At 35.4% G+C, this 21,826-nt stretch overlaps 2 protein-coding genes across 2 annotated transcripts; one reads left to right on the top strand and one right to left on the bottom strand.

Annotated features, from left to right (window-relative positions):
* Window positions 1-2,106: 2,106 nt before the first annotated feature.
* Window positions 2,107-11,795, top strand: LOC102605106 (uncharacterized). Its single transcript, XM_006354772.2, has 15 exons — window positions 2,107-5,161; window positions 5,255-5,383; window positions 5,513-5,704; window positions 5,797-5,849; window positions 5,965-6,307; window positions 6,479-6,548; window positions 6,663-6,839; window positions 8,022-8,135; window positions 8,530-8,717; window positions 8,852-9,067; window positions 9,152-9,427; window positions 9,611-9,758; window positions 9,883-10,016; window positions 10,787-10,873; window positions 10,951-11,795. The coding sequence occupies exons 1-15, from the start codon at window positions 2,459-2,461 to the stop codon at window positions 11,035-11,037; spliced, it is 4,917 nt and encodes a 1,638-aa protein (XP_006354834.1). The 5' UTR covers window positions 2,107-2,458; the 3' UTR covers window positions 11,038-11,795.
* A 500-nt stretch (window positions 11,796-12,295) lies between these two features.
* On the bottom strand, window positions 12,296-19,860 carry LOC102605439 (uncharacterized). Its single transcript, XM_015312005.1, has 13 exons — window positions 19,434-19,860; window positions 17,931-18,149; window positions 17,651-17,845; window positions 17,228-17,562; window positions 16,915-17,146; window positions 15,075-16,794; window positions 14,894-14,953; window positions 14,379-14,622; window positions 14,138-14,275; window positions 13,336-13,573; window positions 13,169-13,228; window positions 13,006-13,077; window positions 12,296-12,695 (listed from the first exon to the last, which is right to left on the bottom strand). Exons 1-13 carry the CDS (start codon window positions 19,713-19,715, stop codon window positions 12,594-12,596), a joined length of 3,897 nt encoding a protein of 1,298 aa, XP_015167491.1. The 5' UTR covers window positions 19,716-19,860; the 3' UTR covers window positions 12,296-12,593.
* Window positions 19,861-21,826: the final 1,966 nt, after the last annotated feature.

Below are 21,826 nucleotides of genomic sequence, written 5' to 3' on the forward strand. Positions count from 1 at the left end.
ATGAAAGTTTAGTATCGCAACAGCAAATCCGACCAAAGTTGAGGTATTTTTCAAACCCTTATCCCTAAAATTTATTTGTAAAATCATTGAAAGGTTTACTTTTGCTTATTTTATTAGTAATAAAACTATAAAATTGAATATACATGAGACTACGCCCCGTAAATCTATGGGACTTACGCCTCGTTTCTCGAGACTTACGTCTCTCCCCGTACTATATAAAACGCCTCGCCTTATGCCCCCGCATTTTAAAACACTAGATCCAATTTTATCTTCACTTATAAATAATAAAATAAAATAGTAATTCACACTTACAAAACATTATTGTACTATGAAAATCTCCAAAGATATTGCATGTTTGCATTATTCATCATATCTTTTGTCTGTTAGGCGTTAAATACTGATCAATCTAATATATTTGTTTGTTCATAATGGTCTCAACTCCATACGATTTTATAACTAGGCGTATTGAAAAAAACAATTTGAAACTCTCCCATTGTGAGGTAAACTAATAACTAATACTAGCTATATCACTTTTTTGTAGTCTTTGCAATATCAATTCTTTATGAATTTATTTACTTTTGTATGATCGTCACAATGTTATGTTTTTATTATTTTCAGTTCCTTGTACAAATAAAAATCAAAGATAGTATTTTGTTTCAACTATATTAGTATATTAAATATCTAATTCCATACATTTTTGATGATTTGAACATACAATTTCAAAATTGAAGATAAACAATTCTTAATTTCTTATTACATCATTCGAATAATTTATTATTATTTTTAAATAGAGATTTGAAACTCAAAGCTCCTTTTATTTTCCAACTAACTAATTATATACATAATCTGGCCCAATAAAAAATTCGATCCATTAGAAAATATATATATAGAAGTCTGAAGTTGTTGAGCAACAATGTTTGTCAAAAAATATCATCAGAAAAATATGAAGAGACGTCAGTGATCATTGCTATCTTCAGTTAATCCGACTCCTCCACAGAGCTCTTCTACTTCATATAAACAAAGAATCTCACATAAACACTTTGTAGTTAATCCATGAGATGACACTATTTCAACTTCATCCTTCAAGTTAAGTATTTTATTAGTTATTATTAATTGATTATGTAAAGAATATATTAAGTTATTGAGATGATCAAGCTACATCCTTAGTATAAAAGTTACTCACCCTTGATACACGTAACTTCAATTATTCTCAAGTCATTTTTGTGCTTCTTTTTTAATCAATTGAATCCTATATTATTTGGATATGCAAAATAAGTATTACTAATCATCTTGCTGTTTTGGTAGCTCCTTCAGAAAAGACTAATCCCATTTTGCGTGTTGATAAGAATGGAGTAGTAGTTACTAGATTTATTTCTTTATCTACTTGTACTAAACTAGCAACCTTAGTGTGATGGATAACATAAATATTATTAGAGATGCTAGCAATATATGTAGTTACTACCACTGATGCTTCTAACATTATTGCTGTTAGAAATGCTAATGTAGAACTATTTCAATTCATCTTATAATTATAATATCCTAAAGTTATCTAATAATACTATTCCTATTTACAAAAAAAATTGAATGTGTCAAAATAAGCTAAGTCGATAAATAAGTGAGTCATTGATTCACCCTCAAGTTACTTGGATGAAATAAATTAAATTGAACTGGACTAAAAATTACAACATAATCCAATCTACTAAATTTCTTACTAAATTTTCAATTCTTTCCTTTTTTTCCTCACCCAATAAATTTTCATCCCTCTTATATTACGACTTTATATAACATTTCAAATATTTTTTAAATTCATTTTATAACATATGGAATAAAATAAATTACAAATTAAATTGAACTGGACTAAAAACTACAACATAATTCAATCTACAAATTTCTTACTAGATTTTCAATTCTTTCCTTTTTTCTCACCTAATAAATTTCTATCCGTCTTATATTATGACTTTATATATCATTTCAATTATTTTTTAAATTCTTTTTATAACATATAAAATAAAAAAATATTAAAACAAATGATTAATAATTACTACTCCAAAAAAAAAAAAATCCTAAAAATTGCCACCCCAGCATTTTGTCCTTTTTTCCCCCACTAAAGTCGATTTTCTCCCCAAAAAGCTCCAAAGCTCACTAAACAGTACATCGCCTTCCCACCTACCTACCCCCGTAAATCTTCAACCTCTATTTACCCCCTACCCCCGCCCCGAGAGTGACACTATCCATACGTAACTACCTATACATATATATAATTTATACACTCTATTCATCTCCGATCGATTTTTTTCCGATTCCGACGTTGCTTTCTTCGCCGGTAAGTTTCTCTATCTGCTGTGTATTGATACGAGTATAGTTAGATATTTAATCTACGCAATTGCTAGATTTTGTATATGGATATGAAATAGGTTTGTATATGCCTTCGATTAAATCGACGTAGGAGAAATTATTGATGGGGCATAAGAAGCGAACTGTCGCTCCTCGCTCCAAACCCTCAAGTTCACCGGCGGCGGTCTCAGAAGATGGGTCACCGCCGTCGATTGATGCTGACCTAAAGCTAGTTTCAACGATTCCTTCAATTACGAATGGATCTTTGAGTAGAAACGATGCCCTAGCTGTAAATGATTATGAGAACAATAGTTCATCGTCTTCGGCTTCTTATGCTTCAATTAAGCTTGAATGTGAGCGTGCCTTAACGTCCTTGCGACGTGGGAACCATACTAAAGCACTGAGGTTGATGAAGGACTTGTCTACTAAGCATGGAAATTCGCCTCATTCGGCACTGATTCACCGGGTCCAGGGCACAGTTTGTGTGAAGGTGGCTTCTATTATTGATGATCCTAATACGAAGCAGAGGCATTTGAGGAATGCAATTGAGAGTGCTAGGAAAGCAGTGTCACTGTCTCCGTACTCAGTTGAGTTTTCACATTTTTATGCTAATTTGTTGTATGAAGCAGCAAATGACGGGAAGGAGTATGAGGAAGTTGTGCAGGAGTGTGATAGAGCATTGGCAATTGAAAACCCCATTGATCCTGCAAAAGAGAGCTTACAAGAGGAGAGTCAACAGAAGATATCCTCACCTGAAGCTCGAATATCTCATATACATGGTGAGCTTCATAACTTGATTCAGAAGTCGAATTTTGCTTCCATTTCTACTTGGATGAAGAATATAGGTACTGGGGAGGAGAAATTCAGGTTAATTCCAATTAGGAGGGTGTCTGAGGACCCAATGGAGTTGAGATTGGTTCAGGGAAGAAGGCCAAATGAAATTAAGAAGGCGACTAAGACACCTGAAGAGAGGAGAAAAGAGATTGAGGTTCGGGTAGCTGCTGCTAGGCTGTTGCAGCAGAAGTCAGAAACTGTCAAATCACAGAATGATGGAGATAAAGGTTTTGATTCAACTGCAGGATCGGGTCAGAGAGCAGGTGATAGGCGGAGGAGTGGAAATGCAAAGAAGAATGCTTCTTCCACGGAGAGAAGGAAGTGGGTGCAGTCATATTGGAATTCCATAAGTTTGGATGTGAAGAAAGAATTGCTTAGAATTAGAATTTCAGATCTTAAGACACATTTTACTGTTTCTAAGGATCATTTGGCTATTGAAGTACTTTCTGATGCTCTTCCATTTGCCGAGACCCATAAAACATGGGAGTTCTGGAGATGTTGCCGGTGCAATGAAAATTTTTCTGATTCTCAATCACACGTTCATCATGTTGTGCATGATCACATGGGAGCTTTGCTGCCTAAAATGCAGTCAGTTTTGCCTCAAAATGTTGAGAATGAGTGGGCTGAGATGCTTCTGAACTGTTCTTGGAAACCATTAGATATTAATGCGGCAGTGAAAATGCTTGATAAGCAATCAAGATATCAAGGCCATGGTTTTCTAGATGAGACCTATGGAAGAGATGATGGGGAGGGACCTAAGGATGGGTATTTGGAAGCTTTCCGCCATGAAGACGAATGGGACTCGTCCCCTAGAAGGAAGCAAGTAGGGGATCGACTCAATGTAAATATGGTTGAGAGCAGAAAAAATGATAAGATCTCAGATATTGACTATATGGATTGTGATGAAGATGGTGGTTCAAAGATTTGTTTACTTCCTGAAGACTTGCCACTGTCTGATGACCCTGAGCGAGCAAAGCTTCTTGAAAGAATCCGTGCTGTGTTTGAGGCTCTTATTAAAAATAAATATCTTGCTTCAACTCACCTCAGCAAGGTTATGCATTATGTGGTGGAAGAACTTCAGGGTCTTCCTTTTGGCTCTCAACTTCTTAACTACAATATTGATCAAAGCCCTCTGTGCATATGCTTTTTGGGTCCCGAAGAACTGAAAAAGGTATTAAAGTACTTGCAAGAACTTTCTCATTCTTGTGGCTTAGGGAGGTACCCTGAGAAAATTGGTGCTGTGGATGAAACAAGCAATGGATGTCATGGAATTGACAATCTAGAGAAAATAGTTTTCAGTGAGGACAGCTCATGTTTGCTGTTTGATCAGCATTTCCTGGAGCGCAATCTTTCTCCCAGCTCATATCCTGATGCAGTTTCTAATGACAGAAATACAGCAATTTTGTCTGGTAACCAGTATCAAGATGGTGTTTTAGTTGACCCAGATGCATTACTGTCCTGGTTATTCACTGGTCCATCAAGTGTTGCAGCTTTGGCATCATGGACACGTGCAAGAGAAGAAAAAGGTCAACAAGGTATGGAAATTCTCCGATTGCTTGAGAAGGAGTATTACGACCTCCAGGGTTTGTGTGAGAGAAAATGTGAGCACCTAAGCTACGAGGAAGCACTGCAGGCAGTAGAAGATCTTTGCTTAGAAGAGGGTAAAAAAAGAGAAAATGAAACAGAATTTGTCCGACAAAGCTACGATTCTGTCTTGAGAAAGCGACGAGAAGAACTCATAGATAGTGACAACGACACTACAATTATCAGCAATAGGCCTGAGTTGGATGCTATATCAAATGTTCTTAAGGAAGCAGAATCTCTCAATGTAAATCAATTCGGATTTGACGAAACTTACGGTGGTGGAACGTCTCAATTTTGTGACTTGGAGTCTGGTGAAGAGGATGATTGGAGACTGAAGGACTACCTTCATCAGGTGGACTCTAGTGTGGAAGTTGCAATACAGAGACAGAAGGAACATATCTCCATTGAGGTTGGTGGATCAGTTATAGTCCAATGTTCTTTTTCTTTTTGGTTTTTCTGCATTGTTTGATTGTCGTTTGATCTTACAATTTCATGGATGCAGCTTAGCAAAATTGATGCACGAATCATGCGGGTGGTTACCGGGATGCAGCAGTTGGAGTCAAAGCTTGAGCCGGCTTCTGCCCAAGATTACCGGCGAATTTTAGTGCCTCTATTGAAATCATTTCTGCGGGTAACTGCTGTTGTGATGTACCTATGTTGCTATTATAATCTTTTACTGCTGTTTGTGCTCCTATCTTCTTGTAGTTTCGCCTTTCTCATATTTTGTTTGATTAGGATGATTGTTTTTTTTTATTCTTAGGCACACTTGGAAGACCTGGCCGAGAAGGACGCTACAGAAAAATCTGATGCTACAAGGGAAGCTTTTCTGGCTGAACTTGCACGTGATTCCGAAAAGAGTTCAAGTGGGGGAAATGAGAAGTCTAAGCATGGCCATGAAAAGACAAAGGACAAGAAAAAGAAACAAGAGTATCGAAAAGCAAAAGATTCGAAGGTTTGAGCTGTGGGTCAGATTATTGTTTCTGAAGCAGTTGTTTATGTGTATTGCTGGGTGAAGGTATAACCTGTTTCCTCTTACCTGTGCAGCCTAACAGTGGTAACGAATTGCATGTGCTTCACCATGAGACTGTGGATCATGTGTATGTCTCTTCCTAGTTCCTAACAACATATTTCTCCATTTACATACCCTCTAGTTAGGCATCTTAGCAAACCATTTACGGCCTTTAATATTTTCAAGTGTATGTTTTGGTGCAGCTCATCTCCACTTGCTCATGATGGAGATGATCAAGAGAGTGAAATTCCTCAAACTGGTAATTCCTTAGATCTACAGGAAGAGGAGTACAAACGTATGATTGAGCTTGAAGCCGAGGAAAGGAAGCTTGAAGAAACTTTAGAGTATCAAAGAAGAATTGAGAATGAGGCTAAGCTGAAACATCTGGCTGAGCAACATAAGAGAACTGCAAGAACAATTCCAGAGAATATGGATGCAGCTACAAATCCCGAGTCTTACCCGTATCAAAAAATGAATCCTGACACTTACTTGAAGAGTTGTGATATTGATCAGAAAATCAATGAGCAATGGAATTGTAGTGAGCAGGTTACACTCTGATTGGCTTTTTACTGTTAGAGAATTTTACATTCTGGATTTCTTATATCGCTAAAAGTTAAAACTAATGCCTCGAAATGCCTTGGTGTTATTATCGAGGATGCTGCTAAAATTTAGTTGGCCCTATGAAGTGATTGTAACATGTGACTTTCCTTGATGCAGAACAATGTACTATTGAACAGTGTAGAAGGTCTTTCAAAGAACTTTCCAGAAAGAATGGCACAAAGAGATGGTATTACCTTGATTTGTAACTGGAATAATTTATGCTTCCCAAATAATCTGTACCAAATGTTCCAGGGTTAGGATGATGTCATCTGAACATGCTATCATTTTTTCTCTTATTCAGGATTGTCAAACAAAGGAACTCCAGAGGATGGTATATTGATGTCTGATAAGCGATCTGGAAGAAAAGGCAGGCGCCAGAAAGATTCGTCTAAATTTAGTGAGGTGAATTATCAATCTGGTTCTTCTGAAAGGGAAAATACTGAAGTTAGTGAATCAAAAGCTCTGGATTCTTCACATGGTGAGCTGCAGTTGTTTGCTTAACTTTTATATATATTTGGCTGCTTCTGCTTTTCTGAATGATGACTTCTCTTTGCTTCTCCAACTTGATTGGGTGGTTGATGCTTTTGCATTTTATGCTAGTTGGTCTTATTTTTACTTGTAAAGGAAAGTTGGCAGTGTCAGAAATCACAGGGCATTTCCTGGTTTTAGTAAAAAATGAACAGTTTCATGGTGGATGACTGTGATGTAACCCATGATTAACTGTTCTTAGAAAGTGTTTGTTTTATAGTTCAAATTCGTTCTTGCTTCTTTATCATTTGGTGTTCAGTAGTTTGCTAAATATGCAAGGTGAACGTGGGATCAATGTCAGTGCCTAACGTTGGAAAAAGCTCCGGGTTTGTTGAGGAATGACATTCATGTGATAACTCCGCCTGTGTGGTAGTTAATGTCTTCTCTATAACACAGCCGGTCCCAAGCCCGGAGAAAGGAGGAGGGTTGTTTTGTTAACCCAATGACTAAAACACAAAATATCTTTTAAATATTGAAACAAAGAGTTCATTTATTCAATTGATCAAAGATAGATTACTAGGTTTAAAATGTTATGATGGTTTTTAGCTTTTAGAGTTGGTACTTTTTGGGTCGATTTTGCTCTTATGAACTGTCACTTATAAAATTAGACCACATCCTGTATTTGAATCTTTGTAACAAACAAATCTATCTGAATCTTTGAAACAAACAAATCTATGCCCAAGCTAATTTCTGTTTGTGTTAGTAACAGTGATTGGTGAACTCAATCATCTCTTTCCATTTCTTCATTGGTTAAACTTTAAAGGAACAAGTTATCTTGGTTCAGATAAGTTATATAGTAATTGTGGCATTACTTCATCATACTCAAGCTGTGTATTATTCTGTAGCTAAACAGTGAGAGCACAATTAAATACCAACTCTATGAATAAAATTGGTGGAGTCACTTTCTATAAAAGAAACTTTAGGAGTTGCACTCAGTTTTGGGCCAAATTGAGACCCTATCCCTTTTTGATCCCCCATAATCCTCTGTAGATTTTTTTTTTAAAAAAACAAGCCGGTGGGTGTAAATAGGTGCTCTTCCAATATTTTTCCTTGAAATTTAAACTACAAACTGTTCTATGATCTGCTTCTGTTGAAGTGAACTAAATTCATTACCATTTGATTTCAACCCCAGAAAATAATGGTACCAGAGATAGTGGAACAAAGACATTGAGACAGCTACATGTGGAGGAGGATGATGAAGAAAGGTTTCAAGCTGACCTTAAGAGAGCTGTACGCCAAAGTCTTGGTATGTCTATTTATTTTTCATTTCTGGGAACAAGTTCCCAAGATAGTTTTAATGTTTGTTAATCTAGGGTGTTCTTTATTTTTTGGGGAATTAGTAGTCTAGGCTGTTCTCTATCTGTATATAGTTCACTGCTCAAGCTTGATGATCAGAAGACTACTTATCTACCCTAAAGTTATCAGTTTCAAAAAAAAAAAAACTTATCTATCTTCTGTTTTTCCCATCTGTCAAATTAAGACCCTTTCTAATGGTTTCTGAAGGAAAGTGACGTGCTATAGCTTGAAAACTGGTGGCAGCTTTTGTTCTTCCATTTGGCTTGAAGAATTAACTGCTTTAATATTTTCCATGTCCTGATTGTTCAAGTGACTTCTGTCCTCATTCTCTTCTTTTATGTCAGATGCATTCCATGCACATCAGAAATTTCCCTTGATGGCAAGTTCAGGGGCACAGAGGATGATCTCTGAAACAGGGGATTTGGGTAATGAAATTAGTTTTGGAAATGTCAAAGAAATGGATGATGTATATGGCACTGGGCTAAAGAATGAAGTTGGAGAATACAATTGCTTTCTAAATGTCATTATACAGGTTAGCAATGCTTACAAGTGCTAATCCGTTGTTTTATATTATTATAGACAAATTATCTTTGTTTGTTGTGCTCCCAATTTTCTTCTATTTCAAGTGCCTTCTCTGATTTTTCTTGTTTTCTTGCCATATTTTAGTCATTGTGGCATCTAAGACAATTTCGAGATGATTTTTTGCGAAGATCATCATCAGAACATGATCATGTGGGTGATCCATGTGTGGTATGTGCTTTATATGACATATTCACTGCTTTGAACACGGCTTCAACTGAGATGCAGAGAGAGGCTATTGCTCCTACTTCTCTGAGAATTGCTCTCAGCAACCTTTATCCCGACAGTAATTTCTTTCAGGAGGTAAATGCGAAACTCTATCGAGCGCTTCATAATTTACTAGGACTCAGCTTCTTTGAATCCAATTAACGAAATATTGACTTACAGGCTCAAATGAATGATGCTTCTGAAGTACTAGGTGTAATATTCAATTGCCTGCATCGATCATTTACATCAACTTTAGGTCGTTCAGATGCTGAATCTGCAGATAGCAGTTGTACGGGCTCTTGGGATTGCTCAAGTAGTGCTTGTGCTGTGCATTCTCTTTTCGGGATGGATATTTTTGAACGGATGAACTGCTATAATTGTGGATTGGAGTCTAGACATCTGAAGTACACATCGTTCTTTCATAATATTAATGCCAGTGCTCTCCGAACAATGAAGGCATGTTCTGTTGTTCTTTTAGGCAATTTTGTGATGGCACTTCAGTTTCCATTCAGTAAATTTATCTTTTTAAGTTCAACAAGGGACATTGTTTGTATAATGAGCAATTTTCTTTACCATTATCGTGAGGAGTGGGGGAACTAATTTGCACATTTTACAGAGTATTTTGTTCTTTCCTTTCAGGTTATGTGTCCAGAAAGCTCGTTTGACGAGCTTCTGAATCTTGTTGAGATGAACCATCAGTTGGCTTGCGATCCTGAGGTTGGTGGATGTGAGAAACTTAACTATATTCATCACATTCTCTCTGCTCCACCACATATTTTCACAACGGGTAACTAGTTCTGATGTTTCCCCCTTCCCTCCTTTCTCTAATTTTTTTGGTTGCCAATGGGTAATGTAAATATTTTAAGAGAATCTATTTGTTTCTAATGTGACTTGTTTCTTCCTCCCCGCAGTTTTGGGTTGGCAGAATACTTGTGAGGATGTAGATGACATAAAAGCGACATTATCAGCTTTATCTACTGAAGTGGACATCGGCGTCCTTTATCGTGGTCTTGATCCGAAAAACAAACATCGCCTAATTTCTGTGGTAATGTTTCTTTTCTTTTGTCTGCTGACTTTTTTCCTTTTATGTATTGCTAGGGAATTAGTATTGAAAATCCCTTAACTAGTTCGAGCCAAAATATAATCAAGTCACTGGCACTGAATATACAAATCCATTCATATTTCAGAAAATTCCTGCTCCAATTTTGAAAAATCTCACATGTTCCTTGTCAATGTTATATATATTCATAAAACCATGCCAATTGGTTTTTGTTCTAAAAATAGTACATGCCAGCTGGTTCATTTTTATTTTTTACGGTTTCAACCAATTGAGGATTACTTTCTGTCTTCTTTCATGAAAGAAGTACTTGTGATATTGTGCCCTTTTTTATACATAAAGCCGTATTTTTATGATTGATGCATAAATGCGACTATTTGGTCAGCACAGGTTTATTCCATTTTTTCGGTATTTCCTTGTTTGTGTCAACAACATATACTGTTTTCCACCCAGAGTTTGGGTCAAAACATATCTCAAATAATATAGCTCTCTCTGTTTGTTCCCATGTGCAGATTTTTCTCTATTAATCCTGAATATGTTTGAGATTGTCTTTTTTTTATAAATAAAATAGAACTTATCTGCATATGTTTAAGCTAAATGTATCTTTCATGTTGCTAGGTTGTATATAAGAATCACTTTGTAGTACTTTTGGGTGTAGAACCAAGTTCCGTTTGTATTTTAACAAGTGTCTGTTTAATTCTGATGTGGTATGTGTCTAAAGATGGATACTTTTATGACTCAACATTTCTTTCTTTCAGGTTTGCTACTATGGACAGCATTATCACTGTTTTGCCTACAGTCATGATCGTGGACAGTGGCTCATGTATGATGACAAAACCGTAAAGGTAATATTCTGTTTCTTCCTATTTTTCCTTGTTATCTTTTGAATAAGATTTTGTTATTATGGATATTTTTTATTCAGGTAATTGGTGGCTGGGATGATGTTCTCGTTATGTGTGAAAGAGGGCATTTGCAACCGCAGGTCCTTTTCTTCGAAGCTGTAAACTAGTCCAGCCAGCAAATGGTACCTCTCTAATAGTCAAAAGATGATCTGGATCAGCGTTGGTTTCTTTGAAGCTGTAATCTATTTCAGCTTAGAAAAATACCTCCCTAAGCTGCAATGAAGATGTGCAACTGTGCTTTTCCATTCAATTGCCAAAGGCAATGACGATATTGTGCACTGTTGATCTGCAAAGTTACAAAATTGTGTAAGAAACTGTACTATACCATCAGAAATTTGTTGACGGGATGAAGAGAAAATAGGAGTAGTTGGCCTGCTAGCGAGAAAAACTTCTTCAAATATGTGTATCATGGTGGAAGTTATCAGAGGATTGGGAAGAAAAATGTAAGTTATGGTGCTGTTGATACTTGGTAAGCATTGGCAAAATCAAAGATTTGCGTCATCTGAAAATTTTGGAATCCTTACAATAAGGTGGCGTGGTTGAAGAAAGTAGTAGTTGCCACCAGTTTCGTAGTCATGAGGAACATGTAGATGTTTGATTTCTGAGATATTGCTTCTGTACACAGGTAATGAATCATATTATCTTTCACTTCCAATGTAAGCAAGTCTGTATAGATTGGCAATTGGTCTGTAGTCTCTTAGTGATGGTCAATAGTAAGTCTTCTATACACTCTATATTCATTTTGTTGTTTCCTCTTAGAGGGAAAAGAATTTTGAGTGCCCAGAAGTTATGGGAACTTTGTATTACGGATGCCTACGATATTTAATGAAAGGGAAGACACCATATTTGCTCGTCAAGCAGAAAAGCCGTTCGACTGTAACTTCTGGGTTTTTCTAGGGTACCGGTATTTGTTTTTTTTTTTTCCTCTGAATGTATTGCTCTGTATTTTAATTGTATTTTCTTTAATGCTTTGCAACTGTTTCTGATAAGTATCTTTGTCACTTTTGAATTCTCAAAAGAAAAAAAGCGTCTTTGTTAGTTTTGTAAACCATGTTGTGTTTTTTTGGGAGAATTGGTTTTTGGGTCACTTGCAGTTTCTTTTTTTAGTTTTATGGCTTTTTTGCAGGATATTTTCTTCTTTCATTTTGTAGGTGGCCAAAAGATCTTAATTCCTCTAAATTTATCAAGTGAATCGTTGTTTTTTTTTACTTTCTTCTTTCTCCTAAAAAAATTAAAAATATTCTGTCTTAACCATTAAAACAGTTTGGATTTTATTCGGGTTTGTTTTCTTCCTAAAATAAAACCAATTCCTAATGAGGTGAAATCAAAACACAAAAAAATATCTTTGGAATTTAACATAGGATGTATGAAGAAAATGAAGCATATACATTATTTATCGACCACGAAAGAAGCATCCCAATCATTCAACAACAACACTTCCTCTAGACCTCTACAGTCTGAGACGGGTAAATCTACCATTGAAGTTAGGGGTTCTACATTAAGCCAGTAGTTTTGGCTCAGATCTTATATTCATGTTATTATACACTTAGTATGCATAAAAAAAAAACTCATCCCAAATCCACTTGTTATCCTATCTTAGAGTTCAGAACTCGTAAACTTAAAATCTTGAATTTGCCTTTTGTCCTGGAGCCCTGGATTTAGATCATATAAGCCTTGTATTGTATGAACCACAATATGGGCACTTATGATAGTGCCAGTGGAAGGAAGCAGTTCCTCTCTTCTGACAATCATTGCATAATATAACCTGTATGTAACCTTCTCAGTGTCAAGAGGATTGATATCACATTAACCCCAATTCAAAAGATATTCATACATGGAAACAAAATAATCCCTTTGTTTCAATTTGTTTGTCTGGTTTTGATTTAGCACGAAGTCTAAGAAAGTAAAGAAAACTTCTTAATACTATGGTTTTAAACTAAAGATATGTTAATGTACCAAAATGTTCTTTAATCTTGTGGTCTTAAACATGTCATGTGGAAAATTGAAATTAAAATGTAGCCGAAAAAGGGAAGAAACATTCTTTTTGAAACGGAGGGAGTATGATTTAAATGAACCTGAATCTGGCCAGCGTACTCCTCGGGAATTTTTTCCTCAGACAGAAATGCATCTAACATCTCAAAGAGCACCTGAAATTAAGTACCAAATGTGCTGCATAGTCAATACATTTTCTAACCATGAACCAGTCTAATGAGCTATTGCACTAAATAGTTTGCTGACCTTCACGTCCCCAATTGTCTTGCTACAGATTGGGCATGTGTAATGCGTAAAAGTGTAGTCCTAAGATGTGTATTTAGAGAAAAAGAGAAAGGAAGAAAAGATCAGCAGTACAATCTGAAAGATCCTGTAAGTTTGGTTAAGTAGGGAACTTTGTATGAGTCTAATACCTGAAAACATGTTGAGTGCATGAAATGACCACAAGGAAGTTGTTTAACTGGAGTAGCTGAAGTGAAAATGTCCTCATGACAGATTGGACAGTTATCCTCCAAGCAGTTCTCTCGACATGTATGAATAGAGAGAGACTTCGATAACAAGCAAGCGTTGCAGGTCATGCAATGAAAGACTTCAACGCCTAATCCCTCCCCCACTCGGCACAAATTGCAGAAAGGGCAGTGGTATATCTGTCTGTTCAAAAAGTTGTATGACTGAATTAGTGAATGAAGCACTTTGCTGGAGCAGAAGTAATTCTAGTCTATGAAGTTCGAAATAACTGTCTTTTGTACTCATTACAAACAACAAGAGCTCCTTTCTTTTCCTTTATTTTTTTCATGAAGGGAAATGGAGAAGGGATTATGAACCCTCACCAACAAGGTGAAAATTCAGGTAGCCAACCTACTGAGCTACTAAGATTTCCCCAAAAAGAGTTCGTTATTTTTATGACCATAGTTCATGCCTATAGCTTTCTTACTTAAACATTCTAAGAAAGTTCCACTTTTTTGCTTACTCATTTTGTGTCTTGTACTCTTACCACTGCACAAGGAACTAAAATAGGACTTATTTGAATAAACACTATGGAATTCTTAGGTGTGCTACTTGGTATACTATTTCTCGCTTTAAGCCTGTGAAGATGTGACCCTTGGGATTAACCCCAAATGCTAGCTCTTGAACGGAGGATAGGCCAATAATATACAATTATTCGATGAGGGGACATAATCCCCACAAGATCAAATGTAAACCTGATTCACTCACCTGTCATCATCAAACACTTTGCATATTCTGCAATAGTATTTAGCCATGGAGAAATTGTTGCAAGTAAGAGTTAAGCAACTGGGACAGATAGGTTGCATCTTCAAACATTTCATGCACATCATCTGGGTGATAGATTTTCTGCAAGCATGGTCATAACCAGAGTTGGGATATGTTAAACCAGCAGGAAAAAAAAGTAAGTCTTTACCAATAGGCATGAAGACCAAGTGCATCCCACTCACACCTGTCCAGACAATGATCAGTAATTTCATCATGACATCGTATACATGGAAAGAGCTCATTACAACATGGAGCAAGTAGCTTGCAGTTCCTCTTGTAATGCTTGCAACCAAAAACTGATTCTGTTTTATCACGAAATGACGGACATTGACCAGTGATTTTCTCCTTATCCTTTGCAGTAGCAACCTCTGAATAAGACTTCTCCTGTGTCAAAATCCATTGACTGAAAGAAATCCTTGTAATGTCAAGTCAAATAAAAGAGGCAGAAGAAATAAACTGAAATGTAGAGAAAAGAAGAAAAGTAGAGGTGCTTAAGTGTTCCGATAGTCCAGAGGAAAATTGACTTTGTTTTTCCTAACATTCACTGGTAAAAGTTCAATTCTTTGTCATCCTGGATACCTCCATTGTATTATCACTGAACGTTCTAAGTTCTAACATACATTATTTAAGTGCAGTCGAACAATTTTAGGAGCTACTAAAATTCAGGAAAAGAACCAAAAAACTAGATTATGCAGGAACCAGTTTTCCGGTTCTCTCTGATTGGTGCCACAACTGCCAATCTTGATCCAATAGCAACCACTACATGGAAATCATGGTGAAACCAGGACTAGAGACTGAACTGATGATGTACATGTATTATGAACATATTCAGTTATCTATAATACTATTATGCATTATCATACTTATGATACTGGTAATTATGTAACCATATATGGCTTCTTCCCAAGAAACAAATCAAAGGATAGAAGTTGAAAATGTATTTGCCTCATTAGCAAGCTCTGCATGAGGTGTGATTTCTTTACAGAATCCAAAGAGGAGTCGCCTGATACTCTTCTTATTGCGTCAACCAGCTTGTCTTGAGTCAGCATTAGATGGTGCTCCTTGTGATCCTTTTGCTTTGACTGCTCATATAATTTTATATCCTGACAAGTTGTTTCTTTTTGATTAGCAATGTCTGTTGTGTCATTGCATCTTTTCTTGTCAACATCAGTAGAATGCTGAGATATATCTATGGCTCGATTAACATTTTTGTTTCCCTTGGCATTCTGGGATTTATCTGCAGCGAAAAGTCCAGATTGATCTAAATCATGATCAGCACACTCTGTCGATGAAAAGTTCTCCCCTTTCTCGTGGAAGACGCTTGAACTCCTGAAATCATCTCTTGACAAATATGTAGACATAACTTCTAAAGGATCAACAGCCAATGCAAGAGAAAGCTTTGATCCCTTTTCTGCGTTTACACTCTCATCTCTTTTTATACCTTCCCACCACTCTCCCAGCCACTCAAAAAACTTTGTATTCTTTGTGACTTTACGCCAGATTGACACAATGCCATGTTGTTCTTCTGGTGTTAGAGATGCCATCAACCAGGGAATCATTTCTTGTAGATTCTCCGCTTTGGTTCGTCCAAGCATGTCTCCAATAATCTTTTCTTGTTCCTCAACAGAAAAATGTTCTTTGAATAGTGGCCAAAGTTCAACTTCTTCACGGTAGATGTGGTCAGTGAGTGTTTTATGCATAGATATGCATGTATCATGTAGATTTAAGCACAACCTTTTGTATTTCAGCTTATTACTGTCAATCATGTCCACATAACCTTGCAAACTGGTGATCTCATTTAAGATGATAGAAATTCTATCGAATTGCTCAACCTCCAACTTATGGTCAATGCCATACGAATGGCTGACATTTTGGAGCTGTCCCTTAGATTCCAAGGCAGGAAAGGCAATTTCATCCTCGGACTTACTATGCAGCTGATATAGAAATCGTACGTGATGGAAATGTCTTTCAAATTCAGCAAGGAGTCCCACATCTTCAGCCAACTTAACTGACAGAGAAAGAGCATACTGCAAATCTTTTTTCAGGGCTTTGTGGAAGAAATGGAAAAAGTCAATTGGTTTTACATCAAGACTGGATAATCTCATACCATCAACAGCAGTTTCAGGAAGGCAGAATAAGTCATTCAGTGAATCCGAGAAAAATATACGAAGATTGATCCCATTAGAATAAGGTGTATCATGCTTCCCAAGGTTGTCAAGTGTTGAAGGGTGATAAGGTCTATCAGGGGATTGCATTTCCGAGTGCGAGGAAGAACTTCCAGAATTCTTGCTCCACTTTTCAAACAAAGAGCTTCTGCTACTGAACATTTCTTCTAAATCTTTTCTAAACTTCTCAACTGAGATTTTGCCTGAATAACCCATCCGAACCCACTCATATAAAAGAGTAGCAAAGGACTTGTTAACTACAGCAGATTCCAACTTTATATTGTTCAACATCATTTTGGACTCATCCTCAGATAAATGAGCAGAGAACCAAATAATCATGCACTTTAGCAACCCAAGTGGCAACATATGCAGGCTCATGTACAATAAACAAAGCTGCAATTCATGACTGCAGGTCTCTCTAATGAACACAAACACCTAAAAGAAACCAGAGGAACAGAAGTCAATATAAATATCATTTCCAAAGGCATGCCATTTGCCTGCTATGTTTGAGCATCATCATGTTGTGGTAAAACTACAGCTGGAAAGACGGCGTACCTCGGTTTCTAGAAACTGCAGCTTTTTGTTCATCCTCCCAACAAATAGTTCCACTTCCTGGCAAAGCATATCTACAAAAACCTTTATTTGTATCTCCCCATGCAGCTTATAGTATAGCAATCTCTGCAGTTCTTCAATTTGACTTCTTTCAATAAATTGTTCATGAAAAGTAGAAAGGGCATCCGTGTTCAATTGATCTACCAAGGGATAGTAGATTTGATCCAGTGCATTGCTGTAAATTAAAGCAACACTCAGGAAAAAAAATCACATTGAGTTTTTATCAAGTACAAGAATTTAGCTGAGAAGTTACTACCTGTAGAATGTGAAAACATCTGCAAAAAACTTCAACTGTGTAATCACTGACAACAAGGTTGAAACACAAAGCGAGCTTCGTAGTTGATATAGTTCCTCCATAATTACTCTTAGATCTCGTGTTATAGCAGCATGCCAGATATGAAAACCATCAATTGGATTATGTTCTTCTGAAGCCTTCTGGTGCTGCATTTCCTTGCACTGAACCATCAGCACATCCATTTCAAATATGTACTTCATATTGGCTTTTCCATAATGAAATTTAGCGCCTTTTCCATCTTTTATGCAGGACCGGGAAGATGCTTCCTTGTTATCATCAAGCCATGAGATGAACACCTTCAAAATTTGAAGAAAAAATATTGTTAGATCGATGACTTAGGACTTTACACTTAACAATATCGATGGAGAATTACTTTAAATCTACCTCTTGAATAAGTTTTTCTTCAGGTAAGACTATATGTATGAAATTCAGAAAGTATGTCTTTTCATGTGAAGAAAGACTAGCTGTTAGCCATGGCATAAAATCCTCCAGTATCATTAGAGGAACACTACATAGGTATTGCCAAACGAGCCTAGCCTGCTCTTCGGAAGAGAATTTCTCCATCATCAACGGAAAAATCTGCATAGAAATTTTATTTGCTAGCAATTTCAGAAGAAAGGGACTATTCAGATGAAAAATTGATACTGAAGATTTGGCAAATTACCTGCTCCTCTTCTTTTAGCATATGCTGAGAAATGGTTGTCTGGATGGTACCTATGCTACATGTTAGTTCATTAAACAAGACGGAAACCTCCTTTTTCTCCTTTTGTAAGCGATCCAAGCAATCGAAGATGGAACTGAACAGAACATCTATACTATTGTGTTCAAGTGAATATGTGAAGACCACATTCTTCACTTGTGCATCTAGTGCTTGAAAAAGGACCTGTCAATGTTAATATTCAGATTTTGGCTTAACAAAATCTGCAACAGGTAATATCTTGACAAATGCCAGTACTTTTATCAGAACTATCAGTGAGCTGAGTATACAACAACAACAACATACCCAGTGTAATCCCACAAGTGGGGTTTGGGTAGGTTGGGGGGTACGCAACCTTACCCCTGCCTTGTGAAGGTAGAGATGATGTTTTCGATAGACTCTTGAGTCTTGACTCAAGTAAAGCATATAAAAAAAATTAGGTTTGTAAATAGCAGCAACAAAATAATACGATAACTGAAGCAATAGAAACAACACATAGCACTAAATTGAAGATTAAGATAGTAGGAGAGTAATAATCACAATATTGAAAAAGGAAACTAGACAAGGCTCGACCTACTAACCTTCTACCCTAATCCTCATCCTCCATAACTTCCTATCTAGGGTCATGTCCGAGGTTAGCTCCAAGTGAGTCATGTCTTGTCAAATCACCTCTCCCCAATACTTCTTCGGCCTACCTCTACTACTCCTAATACCCATTATACCCAACTTCTCTACCTTCAGTGAGCTGAGTATACTGCTAAAAATGACTTTTCTTGGTACAACTGGTGCAGTTTGTTAGTGGCGTTTTGTCAAACACTACTAACTTAAGCCAGAAAGTCACAATTTGATATAAAAAAAAGTACATGGATATCAGCAGGTAAAAATCATGAGTCAATTCACTAGAATTACAAGTTTGTGTAATAATTAGAGACCTCTCATTCTTCAGTAACTTATTTCCAAACAAATGATGAGGTACTCTAGTAATAATTCAAGTAGCATTGTTGTAACTGTGCCCTTAACATAAAGGGGTCTTAGCTCTCTCCAAACGTTTCACACAATTCAAATATGAAGAACTAAACACACCAAGAAGTCAAAAGGGGTTCAACAGAGCAAGGACGTGTTTTCTCCCTTTTTCAGTGAAAAATATGTTTTTTGGTGTTTACAACAACATACCCAGTGTAATTCCACAAGTAAGGTCTAGAAAGGTACGATGTACGTAGACCTTAACCTACCTTTGTGGGATAGAGATATGGTTTCCGATAGTCCCTCAGGCTCAAAAAGTGCAATCAAAACAGGATATAAAGGAAAGTAACAACAACAACAAAACAGCAAGATAAACAACGAAATTGAAGTAACAATAAGCAATAAAAATGAAGAAATAACATATGATCATTTGACAGTGTTAAAATAAAATACATAAGGATTGTAAAAAAAAAAATGTTCTAATCTCTGCAGAATTCAATATTTTACCTCATCTTCAGCAACACAATGATACTTATAAACAATCTTCAAAAAGTGTAACCGCTTACAAAGTTGATCAACTACTTCACCACGACCACCACAACCACCACTATCCAATGCTTCAACCGCAACACAACGAATTTGATCAAGCTCAATTTCAACAGCTTTGTGAGAAAGAACGAAAAACAGAATCGGCGAATCAACTAATAGTTTCACAAAATCATCAACAACAACAGAAGCAGAACAAGATGGCAAGGCCAGAGTGTCGTCATCATCTTCCTTACCACCCATTTACTACCACCTGTCATGAATGGCAACAAAGACCAAATTGGTAGTAGTAATTTCAGCATTGAAAATGATACAATAATAGATTAATTGGTTTGTTTTTGGCTCTTTGCTTCTTCTTTTTTTGGTGCAGACAGGCCTATTTGGTGCCTCTTCAAAGTTCAAATATTTATTTGTTTATTTGACATGCCTTGTACTACTAGTATTTTATTTGTTACGTATATATATATATATATATATGTTTGTTAATACAATTTTAATGTTGCTGATTTGGTATTTTGGTTTGATGTGAAGCTTACCTAACGACTATTATTGCCTCGCGCCTTTTGAGACTTGACATGGTACGATAGATATCGAATTATTATATTAAAATAAAAAAATGAGATTTTTTATATTATTATTTTGAAATTATAGTATTTGTTATGCATTATAATTTTCTTTTGGTATTTTGTATGATATTCAGTATTTCTTAACAAAATGCTAAAAATGAAATACTATAATTACATATATAGTATTAATAATACTAAAAGATATGTAACCTAGTATGAGGACAAATTATTGTTTTGATGTTGCGATTTTGACTATTTTATCTTAATTGAAATGTTTTTTTGTGTAATTGACTAACGAAGGAGATTGATTGTATTTTCTTTTGAATATTGTATACGTGTGTAAGGTGATAGTATGATATAATTGAGACATTTTTTAAAGAGCGAAAATCATAATTCTCTATTATACGTAAGTCAAAGTCAAACAAATTATGATTATTGACTTACCAAACCACAAAATATCAAAATCAAACTTGAAAATGTCAAACCATACAAATTAATTTGTATGATAATGATATACTCCTATATTTTTGAGAATCGAAATTACCAAACTATAGTTTTAAATATCGTACCATGCCACCCTAATTATTAATACTCGCATGAGCAAAATTAATAATTTATCAAATTCAGTTAATAAAACTTTGTTCAGAATTGTAAGGACTGAAGAAAGTAACACGCGAATGATTAGCAGTGTTTTATTTGTTAGAGATTTTACAAAATATAATTAAATGACATATTTCGTATCAAAATTTATTTATACACAACAATGCCAAAACATTTTATAAATAAATTTTATAAATCCAATCTAATGTGAGAATTTTATACAAGTATAAAAAAATCTTATATGTTGAACTTTCTACATATGCTATATATAAGTATTGATATGGTATATTAATATAGTGCGTATATTCTCAAAACAAAATATAAAATGAAATAATAGACATTTAAGTTCATCAGAAAATGAAAAAGAAGAAGAAGAAGAAGAAATGACATTTTTGAAGAAAAAAACTTATTTTTAGTTTCTCAATCTTTGGTGAATGTTTCACGCAATCGACATTTTTCAAGTAATATTGTTATTTATTACATATAATATTAACAAAATAGACATAGATGACATGTTAATTTTTGTCGGAGAAATGAAAGGCTCAATTAGTTATATTGTAAAAGTGTGCTTACTTGATCAAATGAACTTATTACATTTAAAGGAAAATATAATATTATTGTAGAACGAAAATTATTTAAGTTCAGATTTTCCCCTACTTCAATTCTAATTATATATATATATATATATATATATATGGTTTATTATAGTTGTTTAATATAAAAAAATTAAAGTTAAAAAAACCTATTCATTTATGGATTATAACGAGGATTATAATTTATGTACATCATCAGCATATATATATAAATATCGATTATGGCTTATGGCAGCCTGGTTACTGGAGTGAAACCAACGCTGACCCCTTCTTTTGTACGCTCTAACTTGGTATCAGAGCAGACAGAGATCCTGAGATCGAATCTCACCGCTACCCAAAAATCAAAAAGAATTTTCACGTGCTTGGCCCATTAAAAAAAATCAGGCCTGCACGTGAGGGGGAGTGTTGAGAATATAATTAAAATAATAAAAGTGTGTTCTCTTTAACAGCTTAAACTTTTAGATAAGATGGTCACACACTTCAACATTTAACCAAGAAATTATAGATGTAAAATATTCTAATATTAATTTTAGATTTGCAGATAATATTTTTATTTTTTTGTTAAAAGTATTGTTATATATATATATATATATAT

Source organism: Solanum tuberosum, unplaced genomic scaffold (assembly GCF_000226075.1).
Source record: "Solanum tuberosum cultivar DM 1-3 516 R44 unplaced genomic scaffold, SolTub_3.0 scf00180, whole genome shotgun sequence".
Taxonomy (NCBI): Eukaryota; Viridiplantae; Streptophyta; class Magnoliopsida; order Solanales; family Solanaceae; genus Solanum; species Solanum tuberosum.